Genomic DNA, 20,573 nt, shown 5'->3' with positions numbered 1-20,573 from the left:
CCTAACTCTTATGTAGCACTTTCGTTAGTACAAAGGAGGTCAGTATCATTATTACAAATGGGGAAACTGAGGCAGAGAGCCGTTAAAGTGGCTAGCCCAAAGTCACTGACCAAGTTGGGAACAGAACCACAGTCTCAGGCCAATGCATGATCTGCCAGGTCATATGATCTCTATGACCCTTCTATGGTTCTTGGTGGAAAACTCTTTTGTCTAGCCCTACAGGGATGTGTAATATTGGACTTTAATCATAGAATCATAGAATATCAGGGGTGGAAGGGACCTCAGGAGGTCATCTAGTCCAATCCACTGCTCAAAGCAGGACCAATCCACAACTAAATCAAACTGTGACTTTTTTTTGGTCTGATCCAGGCCTGAGTCTTGTGCATCCTGGGCCTTGGATAGGTGTTACTTGTGGGTCAGAATTCCACATTTAGAGAAGGAGGGTTGGTTTTTCTTAGCGCAATGCTGTTTGAGGGTCTGACCCAAAGTCACTGAAATCTGCACAAATCTTTCCATTGACTTCAAATCCTTGAAGCTGCTCAGGGGATTGGATGTGAGATTAAATCTCAGGGAGAGGGATTGGGGGACAGGTAATGCAACCATAGGCAAGTTATCATGTGTTCACCAATTTCCTGACTGCAGATCTATTGGCCTCCATCTATATGGTACTTATATCAGTTACATCATATATTATAATTCATATGAGAGTAAGAAAATCACCACTAAATAAGCAGAAAATACTAGCCCTGCCCGCTCCACCCCTGAACTTCTTTAACTTTGTCTTGTTTGTTTCTGACACTGACACATACCATACAACCAATGGCATCCCTTCGTATGCCATATAGCCTAGAAAAGAAGTTGTCTGAACTAACACAAAGAAATGGGTTTAAAAATTGCTTTAGAAAAGTTAGCTGATCTTGGTCAACCCTGGGTCTGTTTCCATTGCTGTGTTCTGTCCCTTCAAGCTGGTCTGCATGGGTGGATAAGAGCTGTCACTGGTACTGCACTTCAACCACTCAGTCTCTTAGGCTTCTGGTCCATTGTGAACTGCCTCCACTTGTATTAAGGCCTTAGCTAAGGTCCTTTCTGGATATGCCTTTTCCTTGCCACTATTCCTGCAACTATTCAGGAGAGAGTGGAATATTTTACAGGCATAGTTTTTAATTCAGTGCCCTTGGCTCACATGTAATCAAGCTTCACACTAAAAGAACCAGAGTTACATTACATTAAGAGTCTGTTTCTTTAAGAAGAGGGAGGATCCTGAAAGAAAAAGCTCTGAATAATCTAATGAAATTCTGGATCAGCTGTTGCTTTCTACATTCCAAGTCCCCGTCCCTGGGTAACGTCATACTCACTCTTGGTGTAAGCCCGTTTGTTGACTTCAGTTGAAATTTTATATATAAAGTCTGTTCAGTTCCCAAACCCCAACATTTTCAAGAGCTGGAGGGAAAATAATTAATTTAAATTCAAAATCAAAATGTAATCTAAATTTAAGTAATGTAAAACCATGTTTACCTCCTCTTTCAATGGTCCATCCAAAACTGTAGCCACTGACCCCTTTCTTGATCTTTATCAGGCTAAAATTCCATTTTGAAAGAAAACCAAATCTTTCAATATAAACAACAAACCCCAACAAAGTCCTGGATTTTTTACATAATTAGCACACAGTCATCTGAAAAATAGAGTGAATGCTGGATAATAAATATGGGGAGATTTTTCAGATCTGCCTAAGGGATTTAGGAGCCCAAGCCCTATTGGGAGTCAATGAGAGACCCTGAATCCTGTAAGTGCCTAGCTAAATCAATGGAGTGACATTTTACCCTGTGCAAATGCGAGGGAGGCAGGAGGCATGGTTAGGTATTAGCCTGGGACTGGGGGACCTGCATTCCATTCTGTGTTCTATCAAGGCTTTCTGTGTGCCCTTGCATAAGTCACATCATTTCTCGGCGCCTCACTTTCTCATCAGTAAAAATTCTCTGAAGGGTTCAATTCCCTACTTTGCCACAGGCTTCTCACTTAGTCTCTCGGTGCCACAAAGAGACAAGTCCACTTCACAAAGCTGATCAGGGCCTGAGCTACATTCGTGCCCCTTCTCACTGATCTACCATTTGTGTAAATGACTAGGGTGGCCAGATGTCCCGATTGTATAGGGACAGTCCCGATTTTTGGGTCTTTTTCTTATCTAGGCTCCTATGACTTCCCACCCCCCTGTCCCTGTGCCGGCACTTGTTGAATCTCACTCTGTTTGTCATTTTAGTTTCATGCTGGCTGGTATGATGCTAATTTATTCTACAATTACTCTCAATTTGCAGCACACTGATAATGAAACGTAAGTGGTAGGAAATCTTCTAATTGAGACTGAAGTTGGGAGCCTGAAGTAGTACTCCTCAGTGTGGTGTCAGAGTGAGTTGCTATCCTTCCTCTAACACTGCCTGTTAGTGTCAGAGATAAGGGACCCAACTTTACAGTCCTTTGCAATCTGTCCTTAAACGGGGCACACCATAAATGCAGCGATGTCTGCAGAGATTTTATGACTGAAGAGCCTGTCTTTTACCTTCAATTACTCATTTATGATGCACAGAGACATCTTGCTATAATACACGCAGCGCAGGGGCTTTGGGGAGTTTCACGGGCTCTTTTTATTTAAAAGACTGACTTTTTTTCACATTAAAAACCAACAACCTTTCAAAGAATAGCAGAATGGGAATATACCAGGCCCTGAGCAAGCCTTAACTTGTCTGGAAGAAAGAAACCCCAGCCCTGGTCCTGCAAGGTGCTGAGTACTTCGTCTATAGGATGCTGTGCTCTGCCAGCTCTTCCCTGGAAAAAGCACTCTACACTCTTCTGGGCAAAAAAAGCTGCCCCGCTCCTACAGAAGAAGTAGGAGAGCAGAACAGAAATCCAGTTATGTTTGTACAGCTGTTTCCAGCAGATGCTGCTATGTCACCAGTGGTACTGATTTAAAGGCGAACAGGCTCAGATCTACATAGGGACTTAGGCATTGTAGAGCTTCCCTCATAACCCTTAGCCCAGTGGTTAGGGTACATGCCTGGGATGTAGGGGGCCCATATCAGTTCCCCACTCTGCCTGATGAGGAGAAGGGATTTGCATAGACATCTCCCCTCTCTGAGGTGAGTGCTCTGACTATGGGGTATTCTGATATGGGACTCCCTCAGTCTCTCTTGTTCAAGCCATCCCACTTTAATTAAAGATTAATTGGGCCAGAGGACAATTGAGGATCGCTCTATAGACCAGTGGTTAGAGCACTCACTGAGAGGTAATCATGTATCATTCACTTCAGGGGTGGCCGACCTGCCAGGTCAGAGGTTCTCCCAGAAAACAGTCTTAGGGCTTTATAGCAAACTTTGACTCAGGGAAGCCGAACGGGGCCAGTGAATAGGGAGGCCACAGAGCTCTGTTCCAAGTTCAATCACAGACTTGCTATGTGATGTTGGGCAAGTCACTTCACCGATCGATACCTCAGATTCCCCCTCTTGCACACGGAGATTACAATACACACCCTCCTCCCTGAAGCACCTAAGATCGACAGAGGACAAACAGCAAATGTCGTTATAATGGCGAGAGCGATACCAGTGTTGAGGGAGCGGCAGTGGCAAGGGGTTGATGGCTCAAGTACTAAAGAGCTGGGTTCTTTTCCTAGTTTTGCCACTGATCATCCAGTGACCACACCTCTGTTTCCTCTCCTGCCCTTATTTGTTTAGATTGTAAGATCTTTTGTGGCAGAGACTATGTTTGTACAGGGTCCTGATCTCACGTAGAGCCCTGAGCTGCCACGGTAATATGAATAATAATACAGCTGCCAAATCTTTAACTCATACAAGGGGGTAACTCCAATGCTCATTAAGAAATTAAAGAAATGCAAACCCACAATGCTTCAGGGTCATATCTGCACGGCACTCAGTGTTTTGATTGATGAATACACAATTATGTTTATTTACATAGATTATTAACCCATAAATTAGTCAAATTTATTAGTCAATTAACATGACAGGAATGTACAAAGATTAAGATCAACTTAAACAGCAAAATAGGAAATTATTTTAAGAGCAGTTACCTTTATAATCATGTTATGACATGCAGCTGTTTTAGCTGATCATTTCTACGCGAGTCATTGTAATGCAGTTTAGAAATAATTGATGGTTTCTCTTTTGTCTGTGCTTCATGCTAGTTAATGGAAATTGATTTAAATACAAAATAATGTACATGTTCTTTATAAGATTTCATTGAATTTACAAGGCCTGGAGCAAGCCACACTAATTATTGCTATCTCGTTGTGGCAAGCTAGCGAGAAATTAGATATAAAAACTGAGCAAAAACTATATATAATTACCATTAAAATGACTCGGGCATGAAAATTCATCAAATGGAGTTGGAAAAACATTCTTATTCCTACCAACTGTTGGAGGCCGCAGTCTTTTTGGAACTTTTGTTTGGATCACCTTTTTTCTTACTCCCTGAATTAGGCCATATTTTCAGTACACATATCTGGAGAAAATCCTTCCTTTTTCTGTTACCATTTTCAGTAGAGAGCATACTTAATATCCACAGCCAAATTCTGGCTCTAATTGCAACCACAGTAGGGTTCCTGGGTGTAATTGGGTGCACTTCTTTTTAAACATAGAAACTGGTGTACTGAGTCAGCTTGTCCATCCTATAGTCCAGTGTTTCCCAAACTTGGGATGCCGCTTGTTCAGGGAAAGCCCCTGGCGGGCCGGGCCGGTTTGTTTACCTGCCGCGTCCGCAGGTTCGGCCGATCGCGGCTCCCACTGGCCACAGTTCGCTGCTCCAGGCCAATGGGGGCTGCTGGAAGCAGCGCGGGACTGAGGGACTGTCTTTAACAGTGGGCAGCACCTGGTATTTCAGAGGAAGGTGTAAAAAACCAAACAAGCAAACAAAAAACCCTTAGTAGGCAGTTATGATGATCTGCCTTCACTAGTTAGAGATTGGTTTAAACTCTAAAGCGTAGGGTATTCACTTCCAAAGTATTTTTTTAAATGTAGTTCCTATTTTAACTCTGGATATTGTTGTTATCCATAGACATGTCTAATCCTTCTTTGAATCCCACTAAGTTCCTGGCATCAACATCCTGTGGCAATGAGTTCCATAGGCTAAAAAAATTAAAAAAATACCTATCTGAAAATAAAAAAAGGGCAACGGGCATTCCAGATACGCACCAATCATGTTTTTCCCACTGATTATTGCCTTCACCTGGAGCACTGTTCCACCTGGGCAAAAGAACTGCAGCATAGCACTGAGATCTCTGAACCCGCAACACTCATGATGAAGCACAAATCATCGGCCCACATTTGTCCCCCCAGCATCACTGGAATGATACCTGGAATGAATATCGCCCATTTGTACAAGAGGTCATGTCATTTAGACCTCATGTAGTACATTTTTGCATCCATGTGTGTGATGACATTCCTTCACACAGCCCTGGGTTGGAGCTTGGAGAGGGTTTGGGGGTTGTGATTGGAAGTTCTACTTCCTCCTTTTTGTGCCGGTTTTGGTAGGTCTTTGCAGAGGTTCTTCAGTACCTCATACAGTTCAACATCTGGAAGAGTGGCCACTCTACTTCCTTCTCCTCCTCCATTAACTTAGCTCCCCACAGTGGTTGGGAAGTTTCATCTGGTGCAATGGAACCTGGGTTCCTTCGGACACAGCACGTTTCACAGACTTTCCGCTCACTCAAGGAGAAAAGATGAAGCTGAGTTGGTGGTTAAGGCCCTGGGCCGGACTCATGATCTGGTTCAATTTCTGGCCCTTCTCCTGAATCCCTGTGTGACCTTATCACCTAACCTCTCTGTGACTCAGTTCCCCATCTCTAATGTGAGGATAACAATATTTCCTTTATCCCACCCATTGCAAGTCTTGTCTATTTAGACTGGAAGCTCTTTGGGGCAGGGATTGTCTCTCGCTGTGTAACTGTACACGTTTGGGATTGACAGATGGGTTCAACATGGCTGTGTGTGCACATTAAGAATCAGAGTGGACAAACGCTGGGGGTTTTCTTTTAGATGAATTGCAGCTAATAAACTTGTGATCTTCCTTTTTTCAGGTAAGCCAGTAATGATAGTGACAGAGTACATGGAGAATGGCTCTCTCGACACATTCTTAAAGGTAAGATTCAAAATGCTCAGATGGTTTTTCTTGGCGGACAGTGGGGTCTCCTGTAAAGGTCATTCCCCCTGAGAAATACTGTGAAGTGCTGGTGAAGTTACAGCTCCCCAAGTCCTAGCTCCATCTACCACAATACAAATAAATAAAAGAACAACAAATAAATAGAATAACAACAAAATACAAAGTATTCTTTTTCTTTCTCTGAGGAGCTCTGCATCGAAAAGCACTGGTTTTCATGCCTCCCTTTACACAGCTGCATTTTGGCACCAACCCTCCAGATGACCCTGTGGAGTGAAGATTTACATGTGTTTTGATGGCACTTTGTCAGTAGTGAGGATTAGATCACGTGGGCAAGACACATGGGGGGGGGAGAGGAGGGTTTGCATGTGACCTATGTTGTTTACAACCTTGACTCGGAGGGATTGTCACCCGTGGGGTTTTTACATATGTAACCCTTCTGCCAGGTGGAGCCGGCAGCAACCAGGGCCGGTTCAATAGCTAGGGGTTCCTTACAACACAGAACCGGCTCGAGCCAATACTCCCCCACTCACAAGAACAGAGTCTGAGTGTAGAAAAGAAACTTTTAATGAAAGGAGAGAAGTCACCCGACATTAATTAGGGAAAATGACACAAGCAGGATTCATAACCATAAAACTATGAGCAGGACACCCACCCCAGAGTGCGTGGGGCAGTGCCTTCCACCTCATGTTCTTGAGTTCTACAACCGTGCCCGCCTCTGCTTCCTTACCATACCCCACTCACAGTGGTTGTCCTTGGTCAATGAGGACCCAGGGTTCAGAGGCGCATCTGTGTGAGTTCACCTTCCACCCGGGGAAGAAGGCACCTTCCTTGCTCCACCATCTGAGCACTTGTTCTGGCTGGTTGCCCTGCCAGCCGCTTGGGCCACCCTGCAAGCTGCTTGTTCCGTTGGCCACCCTGCCAGCCTCTCGCTCTGCTGGCCACCTCACCAGCCACCTGCTCGCCGCTCTCACAGGCCGCTCCTGCCGGCTGCCCGTCAGTCAGTCAACTTCTGTTGCCACCTGGGTCTCCACTGTGACCTCTGCAGGTCAGTCTCTTAGGGCACGTCTTCACTAGCAACGTTAAAATGCTGGTCATGGCAGTGCTTTAACGTGCCTTGTGTAGTCACGGCACTAGTGGTGGGAGAGAGCTCTCGCAGCGTATATAGAAACCCACCTCCACGAGGGGCATAGCTGAAACTTGCAGTGCTCAGGGGTGTGTTTTTTCACCCCACTGAGTGAGAAAGTTGCAGCGCTGTAAAGTGCCAGTGTAGACAAGTCCTTAGTGATTTTTAGCTCTTAGCAGGCTGGGCAGACATACAGTCCCACCACAACTGATTTCAGCTCGGATTGAGCATTTAAAGTAAAAAAGAGGCTCCTAATGAAGTCTATTTAGCCTTTTCTTTGAACAGTGGAGAGGAACAGGTTTAACCAGACTGGGGACCCTTGGGGAGAGTCCTCACCCCTCTTACTTTCACAGGGGTCTGGCATTTGAGCCCCTGGCTTACTGGGGTCCTTTCAACTGAGGGTGACCGCCTCATTTGGGACAGGTTAAGCACAGTTCTCCTCCCCTTTATTCATACCATAATGACAGCACCATTGATAACAGCATTTCATTATCCCTGCATTCAGTACTAAAGTGATTTGTAACCCAACACCAGCCAAAGTTGTTTACTTTGAGCAACACCGCTCTAGCTGCTGGATATCTAAGCAGAATACATGGAGGGGGGGGGAATAGCTCAGTGGTTTGAGTATTGGCCTGCTAAACCCAGGGTTGTGAGTTCAATCCTTGAGGGGGCCACTTGGGGATCTGGGGCAAAATCAGTACTTGGTCCTGCTAGTGAAGGCAGGGGGCTGGACTTGATGACTTTTCAAGGTCCCTTCCAGTTCTAGGAGATGGGATATCTCCATTAATTAATTTATTTTATTTATTTATTTTAATAGGTGCATGTAAATACAGTTTGTTCCTGAAGTCTCTCCCTCTCCTAGCTAGCTGTCAGGGGAGAATTCATTCTGACCCTGCTTACATAGATATGTGTCTACACTATAAGTGTTACATTAGGTAATTCCCTAATCATGAGTTAAGAACTCTGTTGTCTCAGCTTAGTCTTTAGAGATCACTATTCCAAACTATGACACCTTCAGGAGCCTCTGGGCCAGAGCATCATGGTCATTAATTATGAATTCACCTATTTGCCTTTGCATGAGACTTGCCCCTCACTCTGTTATTTGTGCATGTGTGTAACTCAGGGTGTGAAGAACACTGCACACTGTGATTGAAATCCCCCCTTATCTTTGCAGAAGAACGATGGGCAGTTCACTGTCATTCAGCTGGTTGGGATGCTGAGAGGCATTGCGTCAGGCATGAAGTACCTGTCAGACATGGGTTACGTACATAGAGACCTCGCTGCCAGAAACATCCTCATCAACAGCAATTTAGTGTGCAAAGTGTCTGACTTCGGGCTGTCCAGAGTCCTAGAAGATGACCCTGAAGCAGCGTACACAACAAGGGTAGGTTCTGGGGATACTGGACCATTGAACTAAAGGAAATGAGGGAACCGGCCAAGTGGCATTTTCAAAAGTGCTCACGCTCGCAGTTGGAGCCGGATTTTGAAATGGGCTCAGTGTCCATCAAGCATCATTTCACTTAGGTGCCTACATTGGCCATGAGCTCTTTTGAAATCTGGCTGTATATGTAGGGGCCTAAACAGGAGCTGTTGGGTGCCGAGCTCTTTTGAAAATGGGGCTCTACGTTGTCATAAAAAACAAAGCTGCACACAGAAGAGGGCAGGTGTGGGGAGAGTTTATCTGATGGCTCAATCCTGGGCAGGCTTCAGTTGACTTACTCTATTTTGTAACCGAAAATGCACTCGGTAGCTGGAGTAGGTGTAACTTTGCATCGGTGCGAGAAATGAGGTAACGCAGCTGAGATTATTTTAAAAAATAGGAGTCTAACACTAGGCTCGTATATTTTGGCAACTAAGTAATTGCCTGATTTTCAAAAGCACCCAGCACCCCGGTTGTTCCTATTGTCTTCAGAGAGGACTGCTGCGTGGTCAACACCTGTGAAATATCAGGCTGCTTATTGAGATACCTAAATATGTACTTAGAAGTCTAAAGCTAAGCTCCTTTTTGGCACTTGCCTGTTGAATATAGTTGGAATATAGTATGACCTGGAAAGAGAAGTGATACAGAGCCAAAAGGGAGTGAAAAAGGGGTGTGAACTAAGCCCATCCACGTTACTCCTTTCTCCAGAGTGAAAATCCAAGTTGGGATTCTGTGGTTAAAACATGGGCAGGTCCTAGGCACAAGAGCAGGCGGCCAAGCCACGTGACTGATAGGCTACGAGTGCTGCCCATCCCATGTTTCGGGAGGTCCAGAGTAGACTTGCTCATTGAGACAGAACTTGTTAGAGGCAGGCAGCTCGAACCCAGGCAACAAAAATCAAGAACAGACCCTTGCAGACCACCGAAAGAAATCCCACAGAGCTTCATGCAAACAGGTGTAATTTTTTTTTTACACATATGATTAAAGCATCATATTGTATGTAACATAAATTCACCATCTGTGCTCAGAACCCTCCAGTAACTCAGAGCCACCACCTTATCTGGAGATTTCACCCTGGAAAAATGTAGGCAACTGGAGTCTACCTGTACATTAGAGGCTCAGAACCTAGTTAGGCACATAAGGGTTTCTTGGAGCCAGATCTTCATCTGGGATAAACAGTTATGATATGCTGAATGGCACTAGCTAAGAATCTGACCCCCACTGGCTTAAGGTTTGAACTAATAATGCTTCACTGAAGAAAAATTGTAAGAATAAGGTTTTCTAAAAATATACCCCAAATTTTACTGTTTTTGCAGAGGTAAAAATTGTTTGAAGAGGTTCCCTGAATATCCCTCAGCCTTGCGGGTAGCTCATTCCTGGGAGCAAGGGCCTTCAAAGAGGGACCTATTTTGATATAATTAAAGGAAAACAACTCTTTAAACCCTGACTAAAATCCTCTTTTTAATCCTGAATATCTTAGAGATGATTTATATTATCATTAAAATGTTATTATAATTTGCATAAAGTTAAACATTGAAAAATTAGAAAGCAGGGAGAAATCCCTAAATCTGAAATCCCTAGATATATGCAGGGAGACATTAGTTATGCAAGAAATATTACAAAAAATCAATAATAATCAAAGAGAGAAGGAATCATTGATGTTTTTGTCACTCATCTGGTCTCCCCATCTCTTAGGTAGGCCTCTATCTTGCAATCAAGTTTGCACTGGCTGACTTTGCATTCATGTGGAACCTTGTTGATTTCAGTGGCCCACCTACCTGGTTCCAACTGCAGGATTGGGGTCAAAGATCTGTAAAATAAAATCCAGCCTCCTGCCCTGTAATTTGAATGAGGTTCACATTACCCCAGAGTCACCTAGAGCTTTTAAGGTGTTTGTTCCTTCCCCATTTGCTGTCAGAAACTCTTGAAAGTTCACTGTATCGATTGCTGGAGCACTTGGCTTTTCCCCCTACCATCCAGCGCAACATAACGGAGATGTGAATGCTAAACGTGTTCCAGCATTCAAACGGAATTTAAACAACAACCCTTCAGGTCAGCCAATTAATAGTCAGCTGCAAATGCTTATGGGCTGAGATAATATGGAGAAAGGCCCCATGCTGTCAAGCAGATTTACTTTAAAATTCTACATCTCTTTCCAGCATCATTCAGGAACTGAAAAAAATCTCCCTCGATGCTGTAAGAAATGTTGCTTTTCTCTCGCCCCCCACTCCACCTTCTGTTTTTTTTTCACACAAGGGAGGGAAGATCCCAATCAGATGGACAGCCCCAGAAGCCATCGCCTTCCGCAAATTCACCTCGGCCAGCGACGTCTGGAGCTATGGGATAGTGATGTGGGAAGTAGTGTCTTATGGAGAGAGGCCCTACTGGGAGATGACCAATCAAGATGTAAGTACTTGCCAAAGCCACTCTTTGCTATCAGAGACAGAACTGGCCCAGTGTTTTCAGTCTGAAAGTGACAGCTGCTTTTAAAAGGCCCAGTGAAATGATTTTGCTTTCCCCCTGAAATTTCTTTTATTGAATGTCCTTTTATGCAGCAGCTCAAAACAAGCTTTGCACAAAGAGAAGTAAGTCTGCATGGAGTAAAGACTGTCTCCCTTGGCAGACTGCTGTAGTGCCACTGATGTGGTTATTATCGGAGTCCATCAGTATTATGTTTAAAGATGAAGGTCTGCCAAAGGATGCCTGTTGATAAATGATATAATTTCAGCTACATTTACAAACTTGTCCAGTCAACTATAGCAAAAGCCCTTTGGTCTCCATTTTTATTTCATTTAAAATTTAGTGGGAATGTATCCGTGTTTATTATGAAAATTAAAAAATAAGTAAAAATCAGTACGAAAAATTAACTTCACAGTTTTCTGGCTAAATATTGAGGTTAATATTGGGGGACAGGAGGAGAGGAAAAAAGCAACAAATAGATAAAAGTAAGAGTATTTCAAATAAAAGCAATGTAAGCTGTGGTTTATTTCATGAACTGTATACGAATAGTATACCTGGGTGTGCATATGTATTTTCTACTACCTTGCCTTACTTTAGCAGCCAGCTCACGTTTACACTTAGACTAATTTATTAGTAACATAAACACATCCACCTAATGTCATGGATTGGATTTTCTTAACATAATCCATATTTCCATATACTGGAATGGTCCGAAATTTGGGTGAAAAATCAGTAAAAACTTGCTATTTTTTGTAAAACCTGGGGAATTTTCAGTAAAAATCAGCAAAAACTGAAAACAAAGTTACCTAAGTATAGCTTAATTTTTGAGATCCGTCTGTATTAGTGAGTGCTTGCTTCCTTGAGAGAAAGGGAGGTGATGCGGTGTAATGGACAGGACTCTTAACCTAGATCCTCTTCCTGCCTCTGCCATTAACCGTGAGCATGACACTTCATCGCTCTTTCCCCTCCGACCCTTTGTCTTGTCTGCTTTGAAGAGCTTGAAGTCTAAGGCCTGGGCTACACTGGGGGGGTGGGGTGGTTCGAGCTAAGATACACAACTTCAGCTACGTTATTCGCGTAGCTGAACTCAAAGTATCTTAGTTAGACTTACCTGGCCATCCTCACGGCGACGAGTCAACCGCCACGGCTCCCCCATCGACTCTGCTTACTCCTCCTGCTAAGGTGGAGTACGGGCGTCGATCCAGGGATCGATTTATCGCATCTAGATGAGACACGATAAATCGATCCATGATACATCGATCCGGCGGGTAGTATAGATGTACCCTAAATAAGGATGGTCTCTCATCGTACATAGACAATGCCTAGCACAATGGAGCTATACACTCTAGGGCTATATGTGCCTACATGCTCAGGGTTTAGCTGATCGCCATATTTCGGGCCGGGAAGGAATTTTCCTCCAGGGCAGATTGGCAGAGGCCCTGGGGGGTTTTCACCTTCCTCTGCAGCATGGGGCACAGGTCACTTGCTGGAGGATTCTCTGCACCTTGAAGTCTTTAATCCACGATTTGAGGACTTCAATAGCTCAGACATAGGTCGGGGTTTGTTACAGGAGTGGCTGGGTGAGATTCTATGGCCTGCGTTGTGCAGAAGATCAGACTAGAAGATCATGATGGTCCCTTCTGACCTTAAAGTCTATGATTCTATGAGTCTACTTAGATTGTAAGGTCTTTGGAGCAGGCCCTGTCTTTGTGTTCTGTTTGTACAGCACCTAGCACAGAAGGGTCCTGGACCATGGCTGGGTTCCTAGGCACTAGGGTAATACAAATAAATAATAATAATGGAACAGAGACTTGGGCCCGTGAGGTGCTGAGCGCCTACTGAGAATGCCCAGTGTCCTGCAAGGTTGTGCTTTAATTCAAAGTACCATCAGATTGGCACATTTTAGTCACTGCAGAACATATGCCAGCTGTAGCACCATCATTTTATCCCTGTGGTGAGAGAGAGGAGTAACACTAAAGCAAACCAAACGTTTCGGTTAAATGCCGCAAACTCAAGTCCTGTCGTTTTCAGGGAGTTCAAAGAAAAGTCCGGGGATATCAATCCAAGGGACCAGTCCAACTGCTGTTTAAGTCAAGGAAACTTGAATGAATGGGAGTTGCATCAGGCCGAGATGGTTATCTTGTTTCACTTTTAGTGCAGTAGCTTGCCGGTATAATAGAGCTATTTTTTTATTCTAAAGTAACTCAAACCACTCTGCAAACTTGGGGCCAGAGTCAGGGCCCCTGCCTCCGTCAGGGTGAAACCACCCATGTGCAGAGAGCCAGAACAAGGCCTGCCTGTCACATCAGTCCCACTGTGAGCGGGTGTATGTATCTCTCTGGCAGCTGGAAGCATGTGTGCTTTAGTGTCATTAAGAACAGCAGACTTCCACTGGCCGGTCAAAACACAAGGTGCTACCAGGGACTAAGAAGTCTTAAGCAAAATTTGTCCTTTCACCCCATTGCTGCTGGGGTTCAAGCCAGCCCCTCCACCCCTGGAGTGAAGAGTTTTCCCTCCCCACCTTCGGGTGGCACAGCTGAGGCGCTGAGGGACCCCGTCCCTCCCTGTATCCCAGGTTCCAGCTCCAGCCTCTACACAGAGGAGCATCTGTCCACTCCAGAGCTACTTACCACCCTGGCTTTCCCACAGAACCTTTTCCCTCGCTCCCTTTCCGCTTGGATCCCAGCAACAGGACTTCTCTTGTCCTGGTTGCCTTCAACACTCAGCAGCCCACAGACAACAGCAGCAGCTGCTCCGCTCAGCACACAGAGGGCTGTATGTAGCCTGCTGCTCCCAGAAGCCCTTGCTTGCTCCCCGCCGGATGCCTTAACTCAGGCAGGTGCTCTCCCTCAGGACTACAAAGCACCCTGAATGCCTGGTCTTAAAAGAGCTCATACCTCACCACAGCAATTCAGACCAGGTTATACCCTGAAGGGGCCTGTATACCCTGGATTTTGATTGTGCACTGCCTCCGTTCAGGCATCTGACTGGGAGTGAGCAAGGGCTTCTGGGAGAAGCATGACAATCTCTGTGCTCTGTGGGGAGCAGCCCTACGGGAATGAATTCAGTGTGCAGGTCAGACAGTGGGTGAGGCCCTCAGGTAGTGCAAAGCAGCATAGCTTTATTGACTTCCCTGGTGCTATGCAGATATAACACCCAGGAATAGATCCAGCCCACAGTGAATGGAGGGGGCGGGGTAGTATTCAGTGAAGATTAAAAAATAATATAATGAAGTATAGTATGGTACAATTAATCAATGTGATGGATAGATAGAATATCAATTTAATTTTCATCGGGGAAATAAATGATTTTATATCGTGAAGTGACAGCAGCGATTTTGCTGTGTGCTGCTTTCCTCTTCGGCCTTAGTAAGTTGTTTAAAAATAAGTTGGTGCATCCTGCCTCACTCTCCGCACACACTCCAGCCTGCACGTTGAACCAAGCAGGGGTTCTGCATAAGTAAAAGCAAGCGGTCAAGTGATTAATGACTGTAGGGTAATGCACAGACACTACGGGGCCTTTCATGATATTTGCATGCTTCACTTACCCTGACGTTCTCAAAAGTGCTCAGAACCCCCAAGCGGAGACAGATTTTCAAAAGGGCTCAGCTTCCGTTTAGGTATGTAGCTAAAGGAGGGGACAGGTTTTAAGATGGTTCAGCGCCCGTCATTATCCTCAAAGGGAGCTGCTTTGGAAAAGTTGGCCCCGTTACTTAGGTGCCTAACTGAGAGCTGAGCTTTTGTGAAAATCTGGCCCTACATGACTCTCACTATAGGCATGATTGAGTAGCGACTGGTCACTAGAATACCAGACCAGTTCTCATAATTCTGCTGGTGAGCTGCTTTCTGATTGTCTCATGAGTTAGATGTTTGGCTTTTTTCTGACATATGATTTTCAGTCAATAGCAAATTCCCATTTCCTTGCATAGAGAGCGGAATGAATAAGATCCAAACCGTATTAATTTTAAGGGGACTGTATTACGTTTAAGGCCAGCACTGTAAGAAATGCCGGGTACCATCCTACCTCCAAGCCAGGATAATCACTGTAGAGGAGAGAGAAGCCTGGGAAACATAATTCACAGAGTTCCCTTTGAATTCTGCCCTGGTCTGAATCCCATAGCCCAGGAAGAAGCTGCACTCCATTCATCCACAGATCCTCCAAGACACACATGGGTCCCAGGGGCTGCAGGAGGTATTCATTCCAATTCCCCTTGCCTACTCTGCTGCCTGGTTCCTACATATCCCTGGACAGTACCGAATGCAGGAGCTAGGCTTCAAAGGCAGTTCTAAAGGGGGCTTCACAATGTGGAAGAAAAATACAGGTCCTCTGGCTCCAGGAACTTCGTGAGACAGGTTGGGAAGACTCTAGCAGAGACCAGCAGGCATTTGATCACTGCCCCTTTCTACCTGCTCCACCTCTGCAGAGAGACTTCTGGGATGAAGGGAGCATGTCACATGGGCAAAACTCCCCTTGTCCATGGCGGCAACTTCTCCCCAACACACAGAGGGGAACAGGAGACCCAATGTTTAAAAGAAAATGGTCTTGTCCTTTTGGCGTTAGCAATTACCTTGACCGTAAAAGTTCCTTTGGAGACTCGTGCTTCTCCCTTATTTTATCTAGCAACTCTTTCGCCATAAGCGGCTGTGTGATCACCTGCCGCACGGAACAATCCTATCTGTCCTTCCTGCTCAGCGGTAACATCCAAGCAAAGAAGGAACCTCACAGTATCTTACCGTCACACATAGCAAAGAGGGCAGAGAAAGCATTCAGCCAGGCAGACAGTTGTGCTGTTTTGCTGACTCAAAGCAACCGTGTCCCTAAGTCTCTCCATCTCAATTGCTACCTTACTTAAAGGAAGTTTACGATGAAGAACATAAGAATGGCCATACGGGGTCAGACCAAAGGTCCATCTAGCCCAGCATCCTGTCTACCGACAGTGGCCAATGCCAGGTGCCCCAGAGGGAATGAACAGAACAGGTAACCATCAAGTGATCCATCCCCTGTCGCCCATTCCCAGCCTCTGGCAAACAGAGGCTAGGGACACCATTCCTGCCCATCCTAGCTCATAGCCATTGATGGACCAATCCTCCATCAACTTACCTAGTTCTTTTTTGAACCCTGTTATAGTGTTGGCCTTCACACCTCTGGCAAGGAGTTCCACAGGTTGACTGTGCTTTGTGTGAAAAAATACTTCCTTTTGTTTGTTTTAAACCTGCTGCCTTTTAATTTCATTTGGTAATCCCTAGATCTTGTGTTATGAGAAGGAGTAAATAACACTTCCTTATTTACTTTCTCCACACCAGTCATGATTGTATAGGCCTCTATCATATCCCCTCTTAGTCGTCTCTTAAGACACTACATACACCTACCAGGGGATTATCCCAATCTAATACACAAACTTTCTGCCATGCCCAATGCGGAGAATGCAGAAATTTGGTCCCGAGTTTGTCTCTTCTGCCATTGCAGTAAGCAGCTCTAACTGGCTTTAATACAAATGCACTGGGATGCCACAGATGTTAGGTAAATGCCAAGCTATGAACTAGGATTCAATCTGGAGTCAGCAAGATAACACTCCACCACCAGAGGAATCACTCTTGTGGATAGTGAACATTTCAGACATGGACATTTTCTAGAACCCTTTATAAAAAAAATAAATAAATAAGGAGAAAATTAATTTAGTTGCATCCTGCTGGACATTGAATGAATTTCACAAATGCATCTTGGAAAAGAGGTGCATGAGTCTGGCTCTTCAAAACGTGCAGATTAGAGAATTAATAAGAGATTTAGCTCTTGAAATTAGCATTGGTTCCTGTCCAAGCTTTGCTTGGATTACCTCTGTGCCTATATTGCATATACTTGGCAACTGAATGGATCATAGTAAACAAACAAATTTAACTCAAGGGTGTTTCCCACTGTGGTATGTGACTGTTCCCAGAGTGTTTTCTGCCTCCTCTCTTCCATATACTCAACTCCCACCCCTGTTGGCCAAAGAATCCGAGGTTGCTGACGTTAATGGTAGATGTTATGTGGTAAACCATGGTGCTCTGATTGCATGGATTTCAACTCGTGAAAGAGTTCCCATCATTCTTACTCGGTGTGGGACTTATAATTACAGCCAGTTAAAACACATTGTTTGAAAATATAGTCAGAGGTTAGCAAAATTGTTCTCCTAATTGTAATTCAGTTTGTTTTTTTCCTTGTTAACAGCAGTATATGGAGAATCAATGTGGGCAGTCACTGTTATTCAGAAGGCTACAAATCAAGTGTTTAAATCAAAATGGGATGTCTTTCTAAAAAGCATGCTCTAGGTCCAACCACAAGATGTGAACTTGATGCAGAAATCGTTGGGTGGAATTCTCTGGCCTGTGTTATGCAGGTTGTCAGACTAAATGATTGTGGTTGCTCCTGGCTTTACAATTAGTGAAACCATTGGGTTAGATATATTACCTGTGTTAGCACAAGCCATCCCAGTTCATTCTCCACCAGGCAGCCCTGAGCCAACTGGCATTGCTCTGTAAATGGACTGCAGTGATTACAGGGTGGCTTAGGGCCCTCAAGTCTTCTCCCAGCCCAAATGTTTGGCCCATCAAATCTTCTAAGGGTGCATGTGTTAGGGAACAAAATTGTGTGGTGCCCCCATATAGCGGTTGCTTCCAGAGCCTTGCTAGCTGCTGCTTCTTTCTCATACTGGAGGCCTGAGAACATCTGCACGTGAAAAAAAGTTGCCGCAACATCATGGCATCTTACAGTGTTTTGAGACCATTTACATTGTATTGCCAGAATGGACAACATCCTTTAAATTGAGTTTGCTTTATTGACGTTAGTGCCAGGAATATAAAATGTACCTAGCCTCACTCCAGATGTGGTTCAGATCTATTCTGTACAGGTTCCAGCTTGTCTGCTACACATCTTGTTACCATATTCTTTTTGGTGTATCTTGGAGGAGGATCTCTCTGTGTTATAAATACACATGCAGCTACAGTGTTTAAGCACTACATGATCCTTTGACCATGCCACATGGGATGATTTTATTCGATGCTTGCAAATTTGGTCTGAAGGAGAGACTAGAAACATGATGCAAAAAGCAGAGAATCTGGATAACAGAAGTAGGTCAGGCCTACTTATTGTGCTGTGAACAAAACTATTATCATAGAACAAGACCACTCGCTAATTCTGGCCTAAATGGGATAGAAGAACCACGGGCCTGCTCCAATGGTCATTGAAGTCAATGGGAGTCTTTCTATTAACAGCAGAGGGCTTTGGATGGGGCTTCATTTGGGCTCAAAAGGTCTACTTGAAATAGACACTGAGGCTGGATTTTCAGAAGTGCTCAGTACCCAACAGCACCCAATGAAAATACAATGCACCATGTAATTTTGTTCACTAGGACCTGTCATTAGAAGACTTTATAGCACCAAATTTTGGGCTGGTAGAAGCTTTGATGGCCTCATTCCCCTCCTGGGTCAGTGCTACCAATGAAAGGGGCTATTCCAATTGGTGCAGGATTCAAACTAGGGCTTATATACAAAAATTCCAATTCCTGAAAAAATTGAGGTTTCAGCATTTGTTTCTGTTCTGATGTGGACCAAATCCAAGACATTTCAATTTTTTTCATGAAATAAGAAAAGAGAGAGCCCCAGAATCCCAGTGGTTAGACCAGCTGGAGTGTGGGAGAGCCATGTTCAAAGCCCTGGTCTGGATTAGTGAGAGCACGGTCCTGTAGCTGGATCTCAAACCAGGGCCGGTGCAAGGAAGTTTTGCAACCTACGCAAAACTTCCACCTTGTGCCCGCCCCCAGCCCTGTGGCAGCTCCCCGCCCCCCCTCCCACTCTGAGGCGCCCCTCCCCCCCCTGCCTGCAGCAGCTCCCCACCCCCCTCAGCCCAGGGATCCGTGTGGCAGCTCCCCACCCCAGCTCACCTCTGCTCCGCCTCCTCCCCGAGCACGCCGCCCCCGCTCCAATTCTCCTCCCTTCCCAGGCTTGCGGCGCCAAACAGCTGATTGGCACCGCAAGCCTGGGAGACGGGAGAAGTGGAGCGGCCGCTGCGCTGGGAGAGGGAGTCTGAGCCGCATGTGTCAGCGCGCCACTGGCAGCCCAGCCCAGGAACGCTGTAAAAAAAAAAATTGGGGGCATCGCTTTTTGGCGCTCCCAAATCTTTGCGCCCTAGGCAACCACCTAGTTTGCTTTAGTGGTAGCACCGGCCCTGTCTCTAACATTCAAGCAGAGTTCCCTAACCACCAGGCTGTTGGCTGTTCTGAACGTCTTTCCCCTTCTTTCTCTGATTTTACCATTAATTCCATGCTGGATATGAGAAACCTTCCTGACAAAACTCATGTTGAAATCAATACCTTTCTGCAAAAAGTTTTGTCGTGACAGCATTTTCCCATGAAAAATCATTTAGTTGAAAAGTTCCCAACCAGTTCTAGACAGGATTCCCTGGTGGAGGGTGATGTGAGATGATTTCTATCAGCAAACTCAGGTATTATAGCTGGCCTGCATTTTGTAACCTTCTTAATAAAAATGATTGCCTGTAGTGGGTCTGCCTTACTGCCTTTACCACAAATGAACGCAATCTGGATTAAGATTACAAGAACAATTTTGCTAACTACTGACTGTATTTGAAAACAATGGTGTTAGATGGGTGTAATTATAAATCATGCAGGGCGTTAAAATGACAAAGACTCTTTTGCAAAGTATTCTTTGCAATCCACGCAAGCAGAGCACCATGGTTTATCACATAACATTCACCATCAATGGCAGCAACCTCCGACCTCATTGAGTCAACAGGACTAGGAGCACAGAGTATGCAGGAAGGGATGTTAAGACTATCTTGGAATAGTCACATACCATATGTGCCTAAATAAAAGATGAACTCTTCTGAAAATCCAGTGATTGATTTAGATACCCAATTAGGAGCTGCTGGGTCTGACCTCTTTTAAAAATCTACCTTATAAATTTCAATTAATAAATGCACCAAAATGGTGAACGTAAATTGTTTTGTAAGCAGAATGGATTTGATTATTTTCTGTCTTTAATTTAAAACAAAAAAAAGGTCTGTTTTGCAGTCAGTGTGTGTTGTTCTCATGTCTTTTCACACTAAAGGAAACAAGAAAGCACACGTTTGTAATGTTCTTTTAGACACAGAGCCATGGTATGAAAATATCATATTTTTCTACATTTGCATTTAAAATCAGTGGATTTTAATCCTACTCTGCTTTTATTGGCCAGGTACCATCATGCAGGCATTCTCATTTCCTGGTAGAAATTTGTACACAATAACAAATGACTAGACCCCAACATTCTTGAATGATGTATGAGATGGCCACGCCGCCTCAGCCTTGAATCTATCCATCATTTAGCATTCAAAGTCTGGTTTGAAATAAAGGTGGACTTTTATTGTTGCAAAACA

General features: G+C 44.6%; 1 protein-coding gene across 18 annotated transcripts in view; it reads left to right on the top strand.

The window, feature by feature from the left end:
• Window positions 1-20,573, top strand: part of EPHA5 (EPH receptor A5) — a 395,151-nt gene that overhangs the window by 290,805 nt on the left and 83,773 nt on the right. For all 18 annotated transcript variants that reach the window (XM_008173251.4, XM_005285713.5, XM_005285712.5 and 15 more), the window contains 3 exons: window positions 6,080-6,141; window positions 8,460-8,669; window positions 10,962-11,111. In XM_008173251.4, coding sequence (XP_008171473.2) covers window positions 6,080-6,141; window positions 8,460-8,669; window positions 10,962-11,111 — 422 coding nt within the window. The remainder of the gene's footprint in view (window positions 1-6,079; window positions 6,142-8,459; window positions 8,670-10,961; window positions 11,112-20,573) is intronic.

The sequence above is a fragment of the Chrysemys picta genome, chromosome 5 (genome assembly GCF_011386835.1).
Source record: "Chrysemys picta bellii isolate R12L10 chromosome 5, ASM1138683v2, whole genome shotgun sequence".
In the NCBI taxonomy this organism is placed as follows: Eukaryota; Metazoa; Chordata; order Testudines; family Emydidae; genus Chrysemys; species Chrysemys picta.
The sequence above is the reverse complement of the archived record's forward strand: the minus strand, read 5'-3'. Positions and strand labels throughout refer to the sequence as shown.